Source organism: Manacus vitellinus, unplaced genomic scaffold (genome assembly GCF_001715985.3).
Source record: "Manacus vitellinus isolate BGI_N305 unplaced genomic scaffold, ASM171598v3 scaffold_5_pilon, whole genome shotgun sequence".
Classification (NCBI taxonomy): Eukaryota; Metazoa; Chordata; class Aves; order Passeriformes; family Pipridae; genus Manacus; species Manacus vitellinus.
In genome coordinates, this window is record NW_021940682.1 from 7,886,933 (window position 1) to 7,906,790 (window position 19,858).

General features: G+C 40.0%; 1 protein-coding gene across 2 annotated transcripts in view; it reads left to right on the forward strand.

The window, feature by feature from the left end:
* The window catches only part of FGD4 (FYVE, RhoGEF and PH domain containing 4), a 65,045-nt gene that overhangs the window by 15,860 nt on the left and 29,327 nt on the right, over window positions 1–19,858 (forward strand). For both annotated transcript variants that reach the window (XM_008922093.3, XM_018080762.2), the window contains exon 2: window positions 12,479–12,643. Coding sequence is in view for 1 of the 2 variants with exons in the window: in XM_018080762.2 (XP_017936251.2) it covers window positions 12,479–12,643 (165 nt within the window). In the remaining variant the exon portion in view is untranslated. The remainder of the gene's footprint in view (window positions 1–12,478; window positions 12,644–19,858) is intronic.

Consider the following 19,858-nt stretch of genomic DNA (forward strand, 5'->3'; position numbering starts at 1 on the left):
AAGACTAGAACTTTATAGATTTATATATATATATGTACATATAATATTAGTTTTCACTATAAGGAAAACTGATTTCCAGCAATGTTGTTTTGAAGGGTCCATTGATACCGTGACCCAGAAGTCAGCAATGGACTTCAGTGTTTTCATTAGTGCCATCTCTATGCTTTGCTTTGTGATTGCAGCACTGAGTCTTATGTTAGTCTTTTATGTGGTAGGTGCTATATAAACAGAGACAGACAGTCTATTAGTTTACATCATCGCTTGTAAACCCAGTGAATTTGTTGAGTCTTTACTGAAAATTCAAAATATTTATGGAATGTTCCTCTTCTCTATCTCTTCCCTTCTGCCCTGGGTTTATAATTACTATAAAACAGAAGGATTAAAGTTCTTTATTGTTAAGAGTTTGGAAATTTAGTGCCTGTGTGTTTCTTACAGTTTAACAGTAAATGCTTGACCTTAAGAAGGACAGGTAGTTAGGAAACTGTCCCTTAGATTGCCATAAAATATTTAACACGTTATGAGTGCTCTTGCTTGCTTGTGAAAAAGCCCTTACAGTCATGACCTGTCACTAAAAAAACAAAGGAAAGAAAAAGAAGGGGAGGCAGCAGCTGGTTTAGGTCATGTGAGGTAGAGAGGGATTGTAGTACTGCCAAATCTTGTATTATAAAAAACATTAAATGTTTAACCTTAAACAAATGTTGCTTTTTAAGAGTAATTTTGTAGATTTTATTTGCTCTGTTTTGGAAAACTTTCTTCCCCAACATGCAAGCTATCCACTTATTTTAGTGAATGTTTTGATGCTCTTTCTTCTGATGCCAAAAATGAGGCTCTAAGGAAAACAGTAAATATTGCATAGGAGTCAGCAACATTTTGTTGAGCTGAAGATCTGTGAGCAGCTGAAGTGATCCAGTGGGCAGTTGCTGCCAAGAGGCTGCCCAGTCCCTCCCTGGGACTTTCCCAGACTTTTGGTCTCACAGATGAAGCAGTTCAGCTCACTCCCATGGCACAAAACTGGTGCTGAAGCCCACATCGACTTGCTGTGAGGTGCAGGGGGTTACACTGGCCTGGAGAGAAACACAAGAAGCCCTAGAGCGGGTAAGAAGTGAGCAGTGGGAGCTATGGGGATGTGGAGGGATGGAGAGAATGAAACTTTCTCGTTTTGGTGGAGGGCTGTCTTACTCTGTCTGGGGTAGCTGAGGTTTGAGTGGGAGAAGAGTTTTTTTTGGTCTGTCCTGGGGCCTTCAAACATTTTCATTCTGAAATGTTTGCAAAGTGAAAGGTTGCACATCCTTGAGATGTGTTGGATGATACTGGAGCCATTACAAAATTATTTCTCTTCCTGAGGCGTAGTTGTGTTTAATGTATTTTTGCATTGCATGACTGCTTTTTTTTGTAATACATTTGCACACTCAAAGATATATATTTATGAGTATCAAACTTTTAAGAACAGTATAGTAAATATTCATCCAAGTCTGCATCAAAAATATTTGAATTCTCAACAAGTTTTAAGAAATTACATGCAAAATTCATAATACAGTTGTTCTTTTTCTGTAAAAAAAAAAAAAAGAATGTTTTTAAATGGGAGTCTAGAATAGAGAGGAGGGAGGACCAAACAGTAGAATAGTTCTGAATTTGAATCTCAGCCAGTTCATAGCATTAAGTGTAAAGCTGTTTCAATATGTATAATTTTCAAGAGGCAATTTGAATATTCATGTGCCGGTCTGTTAGTCTGGGGTGAATTCTGTGGACAGCCCAAACAGTGGTCATCTCTGGCAATCTAGGGCCAAGGGGTTTTTCCCTATTTGGGTTTCAGACAACTAGTATTTGGTTTTCTCACGTAAGGGATGACTACAAACCGATGAGTAAGTGTGAAATGGTGATTGGTCTCTTGTTCCTTACGGAAAAGAGACAGCGTAAAAGCTGGCATAACTGTGGTAGGCTTTAAAGGGACTGGACACGGAAGGTCCTTCTTGAATGATTTCACAGGAAGGCTCTAAGTGTACTTAAATGAGGCTTTTTGTGGCTATTCTTCACTTTTTTTCCCTCAACCAGGTCAAAAGCAGGAAGCACTTGAATTCTTGTGAAGTGTCCAGCTTTGGGTCCTTTATATTTCTGGTTTGGTGCAGCGAGCATTCCCAGGGAACTGCTTGTTTTTCTCTTTCGTAGATGACGGTTGTTAATTACTTGGCAGGGAGACTGAAGTGCTCGGGGAGCCTGACAGCAGGCTGGCTGCCCCGGGCCCGGGGGAGGAAAGGCATTCACCATGGAGCAGCCGGGGTGCCGCACAGCTGCACCGCTGGTGCCGCTCTGAAGGGCCGAGTGTTCCTTTCCACCCGCGCTTTGCTCTTGAAGTGCACGATTTTATATTTTCTTGTAATCTTTCATGTAACAGGGAGTAGTGCCTGGTAGCCTGTTGTCATGCTATTGTGCAGTTAATACCCTGCTGCCTTTTCTATAATTAGGGCATATTTCAAGCCATCCATTTTTAGATAATAGTTTTTTGATTAATTTTTTTTTTCCCTTTCCTTCCCTACCGTTTGCTCCAACCCCCTTGAGATACGATTCAACAAAATCAATATTATATAGTGGCTACTTGCTTCTGGAAAGGAAATCTTGTCTTCCTTTGACTATCAATACTTTTGCATCTTTGCCCAGGCTTCAGTGCATCTAAGGTGAATGAATGCATGAAACTGGCTGCTTAATTTTTTTTGGCAGGATTACATTTCTGATGGCTTAACTTTTCCAGACCGCATCCTGAGGGTAGATGCATGCCAACACTGGTGCACAGAAAGTGGTGGGAGCAGGCAGCCAGGAGGAGGGAGGGAAGTGGGTGGAACAACTTGTGTCCGTGACAGCTGGCTGCTGGATGAGCTTTGGCTTGTCAGATGCTGGCGGGACACATGGACTGCCTCAGCAGTTGGATCAGGGAAACAGTTTCCATCTATCAGTGATAATTTTATGGGCTTGTGTTGAATAATTGGCTTCTGTTTGGATCTTTGGCTGTTCTGCATTTTGAATATACTATATTATGCATTTATATCTTTAAATTATGTGAATACTCTGAGTGTGTGTATTTATACAGCTTCTGCTCAGATCTTCTGAAATAAAACATCAGTTACTGTTTCAACCTTCTGTAATTAGGTATTTTATTTTTTTCCCCCTTTGGGTCTGTGGGGGCTTTTTGCTTTGAGTTGTTTTAGCATCCTGTTTCTAAAAATGCTTTCCTTTAGTCGTTTTTTCTACAGAAGTAGCTAATTTCATGTCTCAAAGCATATGGATAGTTTCTAAAATAGCTCTGAGTTGAGATGACCTGTACAGATAACTGGGCAGAGAACAAGATGAAGTGTCAGTGACTGACTGGTTAGAGAAGTTCAGAAGCAATGTATACTGAGCAAAATGGTGAAATCTGTAGTTAGATCAAATTTATCTGTACACACCATTATTTTATAATGTCTTATGAATTATGGAAGGGGAGGTCTCTGTTATTGTCTGAGTAATCACTGCACTTGCCTGGTAAGTAAATGCTAATGTATTGTCTTGAATTATTCCAGTGGTTTTTATGAGATAGCTGCATTTTTCATTCACTTGACTCCAGTATTGCAGGTGGTCTCCTTAATATGACTTTAGACTGTGCTGCCCAGCGTGGTGTCATCCGATATATGATAAAAAGGAAAAAGACAAATAAATCATCTTAAAACTTGACAAATAAAGTGAAAGAAACACAAGGCTTGGTGCTACAACCCTTGGCCAGACAAGTGATTCTTCTGTGATCAGTAAATCTGCTTATACAAATGGGGTGTTTTGTTTAGTAAATAGGAGCTTGGGACATTTGGAAAAAAATGATTACCATCTGTGCAAAATATGCTGGTGACAATTAAAAACTTAGGGAAAAATTTCAGTGTTACTTAAAACAATAGTTGAAGGAACACTGCTCACTTCACGCAGCTCTACACAGAAAACTCGAATGAAAAAATAATTTTGGGAAAACTCGGTGGAGGTGTATATCTTGTGCTAGGATTCATAATCAAATCAGCTATTAATTCAGTTGGAACTCAAGAAAGCCACATAAAACTTCCTCAGTTCCTTCCTTCATCAAATATGTAGGAAGCTGTAAAGGGCTTGGGGGAAGGAGAGGGGTGGAAGTGACCCTTGGATACAAGGCTCACCAATGTTCCCATTATCACAATGGGGGAAGAAGTTGACATATATATTCAGGACTCTCCTGCAACTTTGTGGAATACAGTCATGTGAGAAGGAGTTTGTGAGCTGAAAGTTGCCACTGTGTGTTATGGAAGGGGGAAAAGGCAATGCTGATAAGGAAGGAGGAATTACCCGAAGAGTTACCTGTTACAGAAATGAAGCAGTAACAGCAGGGTAGCTGTTGTGGGCAACAGGGTCAATTTACCCTGCCTAATCCTGGACTGGTGAAGCTGCTGCTACTTATTGTACCCATTTTCTTTTTTGACATTATGAGATGCTGGAAAGCAGTGCTGGGAAAGGGACCTGGGGGTCCTGTTCAATGGCAAGTTGAATATGAGTCAGCAGTGCCCTGGCAACCAGGAGGGCCAACTGTGTCCTGGGGGGCATCAGGCAAAGCATCTCCAGCTGGTTGAGGGAGGGGATTGTCCTGCTCTGCACTGGGGCGACCTCACCTGTAATATTGTGTGCAGTTTGGGGCACTGCAATATAGAAAAGATATTAAGCTCTTAGAGAGTGTCCAAAGAAGGGCAATGGAGATGGTGAAGGGCCTTGAGGGGAAGCTGAGGGCTGAGGTCACTTGGTCTGTTCAGCCTGGAGGAGACTGAGGGGAGACCTCATTGCAGTTACAACATCTAGTGAGGGGAAGAGGAGGGGCAGGCACTGATCTCTTCTCTGTGGTGACCAGTGACAGGACCTGGGAGAATGGCCTGAAGTTGTGTCAGAGGAGGTTTAGGTTGGATATTAGAAAAAGGTTCTTCATCCCGAGAGTGGTTGGGCACTGGAACAGGCTCCCCAGAGAAGTGGTTACAGCACCAAGCCTGACAGAGTTCAAGAAGAATAATGCTTCCAGGCCCATGGTGTGATTCTTGGGGTGTCCTGTGTGGGACTAAGGGTTGAACTCAATGATCCTTGTGGGTCCCGTCCAACTGTTCAGCTTCTGTGATTCCATGATTATTTTATGAAACACAAGCCATGAAAAGTCTTTACAAGTAAAAGAACATTAATGCATATTTTCTCTTTAGATTTTGGGCTTGATAATATATTCAAAGATGAAAGTGAAAATAAAGGTTTGTGGGAATGCACTGTAATACAGGAACCAAGTATGTGGAAAGAGCAGTGCTTTATTCCTGTAAACAGAACTCCTCATGCTCAGAACTCTCCCTTCATATGTCTGGAGATGTGGTTTGAACATTTCTTTTCTCTGTTCATTTAAGAAACCTCCATTATTCATTAAATAGTTGAGGAACAACCACCATCAGCAAAGCCACTGTCCCTGAGTATAGAACACTCATAAGAAATTAGTGTAAGAAATACTGCAGTTTTATTGGAGGACCTCAGTCATAAGCTACTGCTTTCAAATCACAGTCATTTGGAGTCCTGTAGAGTGCTTTTTGTTTTATTGGAACAGCATCAGCAGTGCACGTTATATTATTGTGCTAATCCAAAATTTAAACAAATGTTGAAAGATAATTCCATTGATTCTTGACTCATTTTAATAAGAATCACAACAGATGCCCAGGTTTGCCTGCATGGAATTGACTATTAGACCAGAGCCAAAAGAACAAAGATCAGAGCCAGACAGGACAACATTCTAAGGCACACTGGGTCTGTTTGCTGCAGCCAGCATTGGCAAGACATCTGTAGTGAATGTGGAATTCATCATTCAGTCCCTTACTTTGCATGACACACAGTAGGCTGAGACTGCGATCGGGGGAGAATTGATAAATCTTGTTCTGTTAATATCCTGTCAAAGCTTGGACTTGAGGGAGTTACCTTCAATAGATATCCTACTTAAATGTAATGGCATCCATGGCTGGTGACATGGCGAACTCTATTTTTTCAGTAGCAACTACTATAAGCTGTATTTCAGCCTAAAAATGAAATTTACCATGGGAAAGATGCATGGTTTCCTCCAGTCAGAACAACTATAAACCTTGACAAAACACAGGAAAGGCAATACTGAATGCTCAAGTCTCATGAATACCTACAAACCAAACAAATGCAGTATTGTCTTATCTTAGACCAAGCAGATATGACAATGTTTCTACTTAGTGTTTGGTTCTGTCCCTGATGCCCTGCATATCCTCCTTGAGTTTATTAGAAATGAAACTGTTTCAAAAATGGTTTCTTCTTTTACAATATCTTTTGTGTGTTGTGCACAGCTGAACTTACTGAAATTTGTTTCGGTTCTCCTTCTGTGTTACTGCTCTGTGTGTTGCTGCAAGTGGTTCACATTCTGAGTGTTATGGATACCAAAGTTTGGAAACCTCTACTCTCTGTTACTATGTAATGTAGCATATCTACCAAGAAGTTAAATATTTTCTAGTTTTTGGCAAGTATTGTGTGGTGGTTGGCCTGCCAGTTTTAAGTTCAGTAATGTTTCCTGTTTAACTTCACCATCAGATGTTGTGAGTGCATTCACATAAAAGCACACTTTTTTGCAATCTACAATTTATACCTGTCATATTAACTTGAAGATTTACTTACTTCACACATTAAATGTTATGAAATTGAGGGTAATATTTGTTTGGTAGTTCTGTTAATGTTCATGTGCACTGAGAAATAAGAGCCTTATATGCTTTGCATCTTTTTTATTCCCAGAAAATGGTGTTCTGTTGATCTTAGAATGTTTTTGCCTGTGTCTGGAGAATAGCTCTGCAAGAAAAAACCCCTACATTTTTGCATTTTGTCAGCATATGTATCTGAAGTAATCCTTTAATAGAACCTGATCTGTCCCCTACACTTTGCCAAGATTCCATTTTTCAAAGATAATTCTAAACTGTCTGTTATTTGCCACTTATTTTTCTGGCCAGAACCTTCTTGCAGAAAGAAAACTAATTTCTTTGGTGAGACCACCCTCCTGACTTCAGCAAAAGCTATTTTTTTCTCTTTTTGCAGTGTTGGGCTATCAGCTATTTGCAGTATCTCAGCAGTGGCTCACCACAGTAAAGGCTGGACTGATATTTGACCTTTAGAGCTCATCTGCGTGAAACAGAATATCAGTATAAAATTTTTGTACTTTTCTGCAGCTGCAAACCATTCACAACTCTATCACTACTGCAGTGGGAGAGGTGAATATACATCAAGACACAAATCTGTATTTAACTTGAAAGGATAGCATTTAACAGAAATTTGAGGAAGGTAGATTTATTTTTTTTGGTGAGAGAAACTTGGACCTCCAGACTCTCAACTCTCCTCCTCCATACTCCTAATTTTCAGATAGTTTGAGCTTAGTCCAGTTGTTATTGACATGTGTTTGGTTGTACATCAGCAGTATAAGCATCTTAGTAGCATGTTGGGTCCTCTCACAAAAAGGATAAACCAATGAAGGGTAGGTACCTAGTTAATAGAAACTTAGTTTTGAGGGCAGGTTTGAGCACAACTGTGGGCAAAATTTGTGACTCAGTGTACTGCATTTCCTGCTCAGGCCTCAACACATGTGGAGATATAACTGCATGGGTGAGAGGTCACTTTCTGCCTTCTTGTTTGTGGTCAGGAAGCTGTTGCTCACTCTTGTTCTGTTCCTTGTTACAACTCCTGTAGTGTTTGGTGAGTAAGTGGATGGGCTGAATTCACCTCTGAAAGGGTCAATGCTACTTAACACTCTCCTGAGCTGATCAGGAGATTGTATGGCTTGGTTACTGTGCCTGAACCAGTACTTTGGTAGAGAGTGTATTAGCTGAACCCCCACCTATGCCCAGGGATGGATAGGAAGCATAAAGCTTTGTATTGATGTTACATGAAAAGATGTAGCAGTAGAACATCAAGACCACAGACATTATGGCAGGTGTTTTGGGACTTAACACAAGGTATACCTAACTGTATAATTTTAAGAGAAGTAATTTTGATACTTGAATTTTCTCTTGGTGCAAGAGACAAATCCTTTTCCTGTAGACTTTGTTTACATCCAGAAATACTGGATTTCTTTCATTCAGAATGTATGATCAGAAGAGGGATCACAATGGCAGTAAAATTAGACAGTGCTGGAACAGTATAGATGTGCTGTGTGCTTATAAGTGGGAATAAAAATAAATATAACAGAAGACTTAATGGTGTTGAGACTGGTTTATGAAACTGCTGATGAAGGATCTATCCAATACTAAAACATTAGTGTAACCTTTGTGAATATAAATAAGCCATTTTCTCATGTTACTGGCATTTCAAGCTGGCTGATTGTTTGTCTAAATGTTCATGGCTACAAGTTATTTCTAATTGGAATGCTGTGAAAAAATAGATAATGCATTACCTAGCTTCAAACATTCTTGCAGATGCAAGCGTGTTTGTAAGCATTCTAGCTTCTCATTTCCTCACAAATGATAAGGAAAATAATTAAGTGCTTATCAAGTTTGCAGTGTTTATTTCTCTTTTCTGTTAGTTATTTATTACCTCTCTTTCTCTTACGTTCTTGCCTGCCCCCATTTTAAATTTACTTGAGTTTTTTCCCCCCTTTCTCTCCTCTTCAGCGTATTTAGTCATTCTTGATTACAAGATGGGGGTATTAATCATGTACTAGTCAACACAGTAAATGGGTGGTAGTATTTTGTTGTGCATTGCACTTCTGACCTCAGGTGAAATTTCTCAGTTGTTATAATGCATAGGAATAGAAGAAATATGCAAGTGCTTCTTTAACCAGGTCAGAAATAATCATAATGGGAATTTACTTTAGCCCAGTAAAAGCTGCAGGTTTTTGCAGCATGTCTGCCTTTTTGCAAATCAAATGGGATTTTATGTTCTATTTACAGGGCAACGACTGTATTTTGTAAAGGTAGACTGTGTAACTCCTTACTCAGGTGGAGAGAATCGAGAAGCCCTCCTGCAGTGTATGCTGCTGATTGTGGAGCAAGTATTTGGCATTTTGTAATTGGCAGAATTTTACATGGTTTGGGCTTTTGTTATAACAAAATGTATTATGGCCTTATAATACACTTGCATACAATACACTAGATACAGGAATTTTCACCAGGAGTTTGTATTTCTGCCACAATTTTCTTGTCTACGTCACCTGGAGGGTGATATTGTTCACTGTAAAGAAACCAGGGCTCAGACTTGCACAGATGTTAAATGATGCTTTTTGTCCAGAGAATTTGACTGCTCAGTTTTGCATAGAAGTATGCTCTGGCTAGATTTCCATTATCTTTTTCCATTCGAGCTTTACATGGCTTGAAGATGTGACACTATTAACAGAATCACTAGCTTGAAGTATATGTTAAATGTCTGCAACGTGTCCATCTCCAGAAAATATGGCTTCCAGAGAGGATGGGTAATATGTTTAATGGCTTGTACAACAATAATTAATTTGAAAATTTCCTGTTTCCCCACACCCCCATGTGCTGAGTTGTTGGTGTGAAGCCAGAGCAGGTCTCAGGTCATAACACCTCTTGAAGCTTTTGTTTTCTGTAAGCAGTTGCAAAAGATCCCCTTACAGAGAAGCACTCTTTCTGTTGCTTGTGTTACAGTTTTGTATTACAGTGCACAAGCTTTACAAAATGGCTTTTACCCACTGAATGGAACTAATATTACCAAGTCTAGTGGGGATATGTGATGCTGACAAAACTGATTCTTAAGGCCTTCTAATGTTTTTGCATCAAAGGTTTGTTTTCAGCTGTTCTGGTTTTGCTGGACTTTGTGTTAAGGCTGTGTGTGTGCACCTGTAAACCAAGTGGAATTGAGGTCTAAATATCTGCTTGAGGAACTGGAGTTGCATTTAAATTATCTCATCAGGCAGATCTAAGTAAGGGCTGCTGCTGAGAGGAGCTGTCCTGTCCCTCCCCAGCCATATTCCTGGCTGTTCCTGTGTGTGAGCAGCAATGCTGGGGTGACTGTGAGGTTAAACCGACCCAAAATATAGTCCAGATTTCAGCTGCATTGTTTCTACTCTTCATCTCACTGTGTGGCTGAAATGCTGCTGCTGCTGGCACAGGGGAAGGAGTAGCCAGAAGCAGAAGCTGGAGCAGAAGGCGACAAGGAGGGGAGGACAAGTGGCTGACCACAGAGTAGCCTGTTCTCAGCAGCAGCTCTGCAACAGCCTCGGCTTAAAGTGATTGTGAGCGATAACCTTAAATGGGAGTAAGCAGCTTGATAAAGTTGTGTGTGTAAAATAAGTTCCTATTCTGACCCCAGAAGTTTCTCGTTTCGTTAGGAAATCCTTTTAACAAATAAAGTACCACTTGGATGGACATTTTTAACCTTGGCCTGAGCAGTTGACAGCAGCTGTGCCCCTTATTGAGCTGCACTCTGGGAGCTGGAGATTTTGGAGCACATTAGATGTCAAATATGCAAGCAAATTAGTTTTCAGAAAGGTCTAAGACGTCACGCTTTCACCCTCATTGCAAAGTTATAAGTGTGATCTGAATGTAGATTTATAAATTACGTGCAATTGCCTACCCAATTTGTGCATCGTACCGATCCCACAGGAGTTACTCTTCTTAAATGAGTTTCTGAATTTAGGATTCCTCAATTAGAGTGTAAACTGCTACAGTATGGTATGGGACTCTGTGGGAAAGGGAAATTCAGCCTGTCAGCTCTTTGATGGAGACCAGGAAAACTTGCTGGTGCAACTCTCTGTATCATCACCTTGGTCTTTCTCAGAGCTTCCAGTACTCCTGCCTCCATAGGGGAGACAGATATGGCACTGAAAATACCTTCTTAGGCATTGAGGAATGATGTGGGACAGAGCTCCCACTGCTGTAGTACAATACGACTTTTTGTGTATGGGGGTGATACCCAAGGAAAGAGGAATTTCTGCCTCAGATTGCAGATGTCTGAAAAGTTTCTGTACATGCTGGACCTTGCTAGATTATCCTCATCATTCTGGAAGTAGCCATCCTTATGTTCCTGGAAGATCCCTTGCTAACCGAATGAAATGGAAGAGGGAAAATGCCATGTTGCAACTGTGGATGTTGTGCATGAATTGTCATCCAAGTACTGGTGCTTTTTTAGTATGGATTGCTGACCTCACCATGGACCTCTGCAAGCCTCCATGTTTGTAGAGGCAGCCTCTGGGTGTACCTCAGTGCTTAATAGGAAAAATAAGCTTCTAAGAAGTAAAGAATAAATACTCAAAAATATTGTTGGAATCCACAGAAGGCTGAAGAATCACTGAGTAGCACAGAGCAATAGCTATGGTGTCTCTTTCCATTGCTATACAAAGAACAGGCTTGGCTAGGAATGGCTTGATATGGTGGATTTTGCCATGGGAGAGGGAGTTGGATTAGATCGGAGTGTCCAAACTCTGCAGACCAGTTGTTCAGAAGGCATCAGAGGATCAACTCATGGAACGGTTAAGTGAGTTTTGGATTTGTCTTTTATAGAAATGTGCAAAGAAAACCCCAGTAAAGCCAAGAAAAGGTAAAATGGTGGCAAATAATAGCAATAAATTGAGGTGCCCAACATTTACCCTAATAATGTTTTTAAATGAAAATAATTATGACAACAGTGGGCTTTCTTCCTTTCCCTTGTTCCTCCCACAAAAAAAGTTGTGGATTTTTTTTGATTCAGAGTTGAATGAATGTTGACCTAAGTGACATCTCAAGGTCCTTCATATTATTATTTGAAGTTTTTGGTTGTGTTTAGGGAACCAATTGCTTTCACACTCCAAAGCAACCGACTTCAGTAATCACATTCTAATAAGTGCTTTTATGACAGTTTCTATTGTTTGAATATGCCTTCCTTTATGTTTTCTTCCAGATTTCTTACCAATAGCAGATTTCTTCAGATCCTATTAATTGGAATAAATTCCATCCTGCTAGGAAAGAGTTGGCTGGATTTGTGCTTTGCTCTATTTTTTTTCCGTAATACTTAAAACAGGAGCCTTTTCCTACCAACAAAAATTGCATAATTTTGGATCCTACCATCATTAATAAAATAAAATTTTGAATGTATAGCATTTTGTGCAGACTTGGAATGCAGAAGTAGAATAGCCAAACAAAAATGCTGGGTTTTCTACAGTTCTGTTGAACAAGCTCATTGACAATTCAGATAAGAAAAAATCTCTCTGTTGGAGATTGTAATCTTCCTCTAGAAGAACTTAGGCTAGTCATGGTGGAAGTATTTTTTAATATCCAAATATTGTTTAAAACCTCTTCAAGGTTTAAACCACATAATAAATTTCAGTGAAAGGTAAAATGTGTTTTTAGGATGAGACACCCTTAAAAGGAAGATGAATATTTTAATTTTCTCTGTAGAGAAGTGTTAGCACTCTAATAAATGTGTTTGTATTCGTTATATCCTATATTTAATCCTGTTTCTTACTCTCAGGTTTTTTGTGTGTATTTTTCAGGCAGCAGCATCTGTCCAAAGTCCTTAATATTGTCTAGAACTTGTACAGCGAGTGCCACAACCAGACTAGTTGAGCAGAATGTACGCAATGAAGCGGCTCAGGGAATAAATGGAAGCGTGCCAGTCAAACAATCCCCACGTTCAGCTTCAAATCCAAAGCCACAAGGTAAGTAGTCTCAAATATTTTTGTTACGAAAGTTGTTCTTCATCTCAGACTTCTGAGAGAAACAGAGCACCTTGAAAGAACTGTATTTGTCAGAAGGAAAACCGTAGGGTAAAAGCTTGTTATTGAAATACAAATGTTCTGTAAATGCCTTATGATTCTGTAATTTCTGACTTATTTTTCAAAAGTATTGCTGCATTGGAGCTGGGAGGTTTTGGCACTATTTTTGAATTGGAGCATTTGACAGACCGGCTTTGGGGCAGGATTGGTGAGGAGGATATTCAGGACCTCTGGAGTTCTAGCTCTGCAGGAGTTTGTGGAAAGATGGGAACTCCATGTTCGTGCAGTAAATGCTGACCAATAATGTATGCAGAGTAGAAGTAAATGTCCCTTCTTAACCTGTTTCTGTCCATAAGTATGTATCTTTTAAAAGCTACATAGGTCAACCTATGTATATATAAATACTTTATATGTGCATATTTTATATATATATATATATATGTATAAATATCTATATATACTTTGTATATATAGATATAAAGACAATATATATATTGATTCAAACCACCACAAACCATCCTTTTTTGTGGTCTTCTTGGTAATATCAATGATTCTGCTGAAGTTGATCGTAACAGAGTCACTGCATTCCAGAAATCTTGAATTCAAAGCAGCTCTGGACTGATGTCTTTTAGAAGTGACATGCAATAGGAACTTTGTTCATCCTAAAAGTTAAAAGAAAAAGAGTGAGTTTAGAAGACTAATATCATGATGCTGTTCAGGGAATTGGATTCTGAGACACAGTGCTGATACAACAGAAACAAGAATTACTTATAGAAAACTAGATATGGTAGTTTGACCCTGGCTGGATGCCAGGTACCCACCAAAGCCACTCTATCACTCTCCCCTGTACCCCTGGACAGAGTAGAGAAAATACAACAAAAGACTCATGAGTTGAGATAAGGGCAGGGAGAGATCACAAACTGATTACCACAATGGGCAAAACAGACTTGACTTGGGGATATTAATTGAATTTATTACCAGTCAAAATCAGAGCAGGATGACGATAAGTAAACCAAGACTTAAAAACACCTTCCCCCCCCCTTCCCTCATTCCTGGGCTCTGCCTCCTTCCCCCAGCAGTGCAGGAGATGGGAATGGAGGTTATGGTCAGTTCATCACATGTTGCTTCTGCTGCTGCTCAGGGAGAGGAGTCCTTCCCCTGCTCCAGTGTGGGGGTCCCTCCCACAGGAGATAGTTCTCCTTGAACTTCTCCCTTGTGAGTCCTTCCCATGGGCTACAGTTCTTCATGAACTGCTCCAACATTGCATGGGGTGTAGTCCTTCAAGAATAGGCTGCTCCAGCATGGGTGCCCCACAGGGCCACAAGTCCTACCAGCAAAGCTGTTCTAGCAAGGGCTTCTTTCCTCACGGGCCCTCAGGTCCTGCTTCAGCACAGGCTTCCCATGGGGTCACAGCCTTCTTTTGGGCATCCACCTGCCCCAGTGTGGGTCTCCTCCATGAACTGCAGGTGGATTTCTGCACCCCCACTGACCTCCATGGGCTGCAGGGGGACGGCTGCTTCACCATGATCTGCACCACGAGCTGAGCAGGAATCTCAGTTCCGGTGCCTGGAGTGCCTCCTCTCCCTCCTTCTTCACTAGCCTTGGTGTCTGCAGGGTTGTTCCTCTCACATATTCTCACTCCTTTCTTCTCTGAGAGCCATTACATCTGTGCAATAACTCTTCTTTCCTTCTTCAGTATGTTATCACAGACGTGCCACCACCTTCTCGGATTGACTTGGCCTTGGCCAGCGGGTCTGTCCTGGAGTATTGGCTGGTATTGGCTCTGTTGGACGTGGGGGAAGCTTCTGACAGCTTCTCACAGAAGCCACCCCTGTGGCCTCCACAGCTACCGAAACCTGGCCATGCAAACCAAATACACTGGAGCCCATCTAAATCACATATAGAAACTAGAATCACACAGGGTCATTTTGTAGTGGATACAACAATCTGTGTATCACTTAATGGGAAAATGCATCTTGAAGGATTTTGCATCAGTCCTGAGTTCATCCTAGAGTTAAGGAGGGAAGCAATTTTTTGAGGTGTCAAGAAAGTTTTGTTTACTTCAGGAGAATGAGAGAAAAATAAAGGTGTTATTTTTTGGTGTAGTTCATTTTTATAGAACTTTTGCCAGTATTGTTCAGTAAACTAAGATGTTTTTGCCAGTTATGTATAAACATTACTTATCTGAGTAGCCTTTCTGCACCATTTCCTATGTCTCTGAAACAAATTCTCCGCAGCAAAGTTAACAAGAGAACATGTGTTCTTCCTAAGAAAAATATTTTAGAAATCTGCTAATGGATAAATAGAAATGGGCAATCAATAAAAAGATTTTAAGCCTTTCGAAAACAAAGCCAGCACACTTATTACAAATTCTAGCCATTAGATAAATTAGGAGTTTTATATTATCAGACCCCATTCATTCAAGTAGTTATGCAGCTGTTGTTGCTCTTCCATAGCCATGACTTCTGTGTTTGTCAATACTGTTTACTCCAAGTTGTGCCACAGCCAGGAATAGTGCTGTAGTCTAAGAAATTGAGCTGCGTAGATTATATTTAATAATACTGTTTTAAATGGTATTTTGTGTCTGCTTTGTTCATGAGCCTATGTCTTGCTCCATTTATTCCTATTAAATGTGTGCATCAGATTGAAGTTTTATAGTATATCTTTTTTTTGCTTTTAATTGAATTCAAGCAAACCAGAATATAATTAATGAGAGAAGTATTTGGGAGTCCAAATGATGTAAGCAGACTAGATTGTTCTAGTTTATTGGTTTAAAAGTGGTCACTATATTTTTTTTAAAGAGCTTTTCATGCACAGGTACAGAAATATTTTTGGTTTATAGCAGTAGGAAATGTTCTTCCAAATTGTTGTTCTAGTCATGCAAATACGAAATGTCCTTTCATAGTGAGAGGAAACAAGATGACAGACCTGAATTGTAATGCCAGTATATTTGATTGTGGATGAACTAACTGCAAAATGACCTCCATTTAACCTACTGGAATGCATATAATTAAAATGAGAGAGATAAAAAATTACTTTGAGGTTTTGTTGCAAGTAGGGTACAGCTACCTTCAGTAAACTTAGTTTTAGAGGAAATAGAGCTTTAATATAGAGGAAAAAGGTCCAAAATCTTGCACTTGAAGGGAACCCTGTTTTGTCTGTACTTGGTCTCTGAGAAGTAGTTTAAATATCTGGAAACAGTTCACTTAGGGTAGCTAGGTCAAGTGAATAAATTTCTGCACAGAATCCAATATAAAATTCTTTCTTTTCATTTTCATTTATTACCCTGGCACTTCAGTGAGAAAAAAAAAAATCTGTCTGATACATTGGCAGTAAAGAACAATTTTGTTCTCCAGTAATTCCTTCCACCAATTTTTGTTCCTTCCATCAACAGTTTAGCAATTCATATGTCAGATTTCTGTCCTGAGTACAGTTTGGTTCGTGAAAATCCTTGCAAATTTGGAACAAAGCCTGAAACTGGCTGAAGGCCGATGAGGGAGTTAAGCAAAGAAATCAGGACTGTGGAGCAAAGCAGTCACAGTCTGTACTGGCTGTGGAACCTGATGCTTTGCCTTTGCACCAGTGCACTGCATTCTCTGACAGAGTAGACTAATCCAGACTGGAGATAATCAGTGGAAATAGCAAAATATGCTACCAGGTTCCAAGACGAAGATGATGCGTGAGAGAGGAAGCAAATTGTTAAATAATTTGAAACGTGCCCGTACCTACAAATAGTCAGGCAGTCATCTGAAGCTAGCAGTAGCAGAATGCACGTAGAATGGCATGTAAAAATTGACCTTTTTCTTTTTTAAAAAGAAAAAAGTTTCTTCTATTCCTTGCTTTTTGAACCTCTTGCTTGAGTTTTTTTGTGATGCCCAGTTACTAAATACTGGGCACCGAAGCTGTTGTCTGTACCGGGCAGCTTTATTGTAGGATGCAAAATATATTGAAATGTCAACACTTCTTCAAAGCAGTGAACTGTCTTGTCAGTTCAAGACTGTGCATCAGTTGCTCATTTAAATTTTTCTAATGAGAGCTTAGCAGTTCTTATGAATCTCCTGCTGAGGCTGAAGAGGCATTTTTGTTTGGGTTGGAGATGAATTTCCACTCCAAAAGACAAGCTGGTTTGTGCTACTGTGAAATGATGAGGACACAACACATTCAGCACATAGACTTCAGCAGTCAGTTTTAGCTGACTGTCTGCTGTGTAGCATCAGTCCTGTCTTCCTTTCTCAGTTAATTATAATATATTCTGTGGTTTTGAAAATGTTCAGTGGCTTGGGCCTAAAAAAGCTGAGAAAACTCTTAAAAGTCTGAAAGGTAGACTGTGCTTCTCTAGCAAACTTGTACAGTTAATGGTGAATTGAACTAAAGCTGAGAGCTGTTGCTAAGTGGGCTTCACTCTCAGTGGTGCTTTAAGAAACCTGTTACAAAGTCTCTTTTATCAGCAAAACTGCCAAATCCCAAATATTATCTCTGGGAAGAAGACAAATGAGAGAACAAAGTACATCTGATTAATATTGGTCATCTTTCTTAATACAATATTGGAAGATATTTTTTCTCTCTTTCTACTGAGTCTAGGTTACTAGTTATTTCATACTGCTCTTAAGAGTGTAAATCTTTGGCATCTATCCAGCTGTGCTTGTTTGATCTTCTTGAAGGTGATGAAGCATGCAAGGAGGTGATGATGGATGACTCAACCAGGAGAGCTATAGTTGTTTGCCCCAGGAACTTTTAAGTGTATTTTCATGGAGTCAAGGCACGGTAGCATTTTTAGCCATTGTGAGTTAAACACATGGATGGAGATTGAACACGTGATGCTTTCCAAGGAAAGAGATAAATGACCTTGTCTAATATGCTTTGGAGTCTGCAAAGGTGGTTGTGCCTTTTGAGCCATTTGTAGCATTATCTCCCATTTCCTTATGCATTTGTGCAAAGTTGAATGCACAGCTAGGCACTGCAGCATAAATGTTGATTATGGCTAGTGGTATACAGTGCCAGCTACCTGAGAACATGGAGGGGTTTTCTTTGAGCAGAATGGGCAGTTCATGTCTCCTAATGAGCTCAAAATTCTACAGTATGGAGACAAGAGTATTTATAGACTCAAACAGAGCTCTGTATTATGCAGGTTACTACAATGGGCCAGTCTTTTCTTTTTTTTTTTTTTCTTTCTCTTAAGATCCTTGCTGTATGCACGTTGAAAAATAATCTGATTAAAACAAAACACTGCAGAAGTACATTGAGGGGAGAGTTAATGGAATTTATTTTCCATAATCCCTGTTAACAAGGCTGACCTTACAGGAAGGTTTGAGGGTTGAGGTTTTTTTTACGCTACTGATTCTTTTCTTTCCATTGATCTTGTGACTATTCTTTCTCCATTGCTCTATTTCTAAACCATACAGTAGCTACAGCAGCAGCTGATTAGGGGAAATGCTCTCTCTTAGATGCTAGTAGGAAGTAAAGCATGAAAAATCTTGCATAAATGAGTCGGTATGGCTATTAGGTTTGTTGTTCTCTTCTGAAGATATTACGGGGATTTTCAGTATGCGGGGTTTGCCCAGTTTGCCCAGAGGTTCCTCATGCTTGCCCTACGTAAATGCTGCTAAGCTGTGGTTTTTCAGTAATAGCTGCAAAAGTGTGTGACACCTCCACAGAATGTCCTAGAATTTGATTTTTGTCCCTGTGGACCCAGTATAAAAATAACTTCCAACTAATTCCTTCTGCTTTATCAGTAGACATTAATTCCCTATAGTTCAGTAGTTTTAATATATCCTTGTGAGGATATTAACATTTTATGAGATGTACAAAAGAATTGAAGAGATGCACGGGTCCATTACATAAGAGATTTCACAGGAATGGGGGTTATACAAAGTCCACTGCGAGAGCAAGAAGTGTTCCTACAAACTCATGTGGTGCTGGTCAGCAAATCCACTCGGTGACCCCTTTCCTGTCCATCTCCCCCCTGAGGGAATGGCAGCGCTTACGCTCAATTATGTGTCCTGCTTTTTCCCAGCCTGCTCGTGTCACCTTTTTCCGCTGTCCCCTTGCCTTTGTCAGCACAGCAAGCTATTCAGTGCTTGGACAATTATCTGATGCTCATTGGCCTAATTCTGCCAGACCTTTTCCGAACTCCCTGAGAAGAGGGAACGTAGGGAAAGCTACTCCACTGCACTGCAGCTGAGCGATTGCATGCGGCTTCTCAGGAGGGACTTCGGTTACTACAGATACTGAAGCAGTTACACAATTTAATAGTCTGCTTGTTTCAGGGTTGCATTATAACTATTTCAAAAGTGATTGAGTCATCTTTCTGTACTGCATCCCCCACGAACTCGCTTTTCTTGCTTGTGTTAATAAATATAAAGCTTCCAAGAACCAAGTATGCACATATGCACAGCAAAAGCATCTGATCTGCAGTAATTGTCTTCCTTCTCCCTCTGATTATTTCATTTATCTGCATTTGTAATTGATATGATTGAAGTCTAAAGCTTTTTGTGGTAAATTTGTTTCTTTATAGATTCTCTCATGGTACTTTTCAGACTGCAGCAATCACTACAATCCCACTTAAGTGCAATTACATTCTTGGAAACACAAATATTACTTCCTATAAATTTAACGTAAGGTAGAGATGGAAAATTGCCCTTAAACTGCAAGAAACACTTGAATGTCATAGTCTATGATTAGTATATTTGCAAGAATTTTTTCAACACTCCTTTCAATTGTCAGTTGATGGGAGGTAAGCTCATTCCTGTGGTGCATGGATTTTCCAGGGTAAGTTAGTAAGCTATCCTAAAGCCAGCGATGTGAAGAACATGTTTTTTTCATATCCATCTATTGTGTACCCTGTACTGATGCCTTTTTTTTTTTTTTTTCTACCATGAGAATGGCACATGACTCCTAATGCTGACTCCTGTGCTCTTTCCCTTCATGGTTGCTCCCTGGCAGGTCTTTGTAGTTGCTGGAGGGCCAGTGCCTGTGGCACGCTGGAATGGGTTGTCTGTGGAGCAGTGGCCAAGCCCCTGGGGCCACTGGTTCTACTGGCAGGGCATTACCTACTCTTGCCAATTTATGCCTGCCTTTTAATAAATCTTTTTTCAATTTCATATCAAATGGTTTCACTTCCATCACAGTATGTTTTGGGAATATGTGTGGGATTGAACA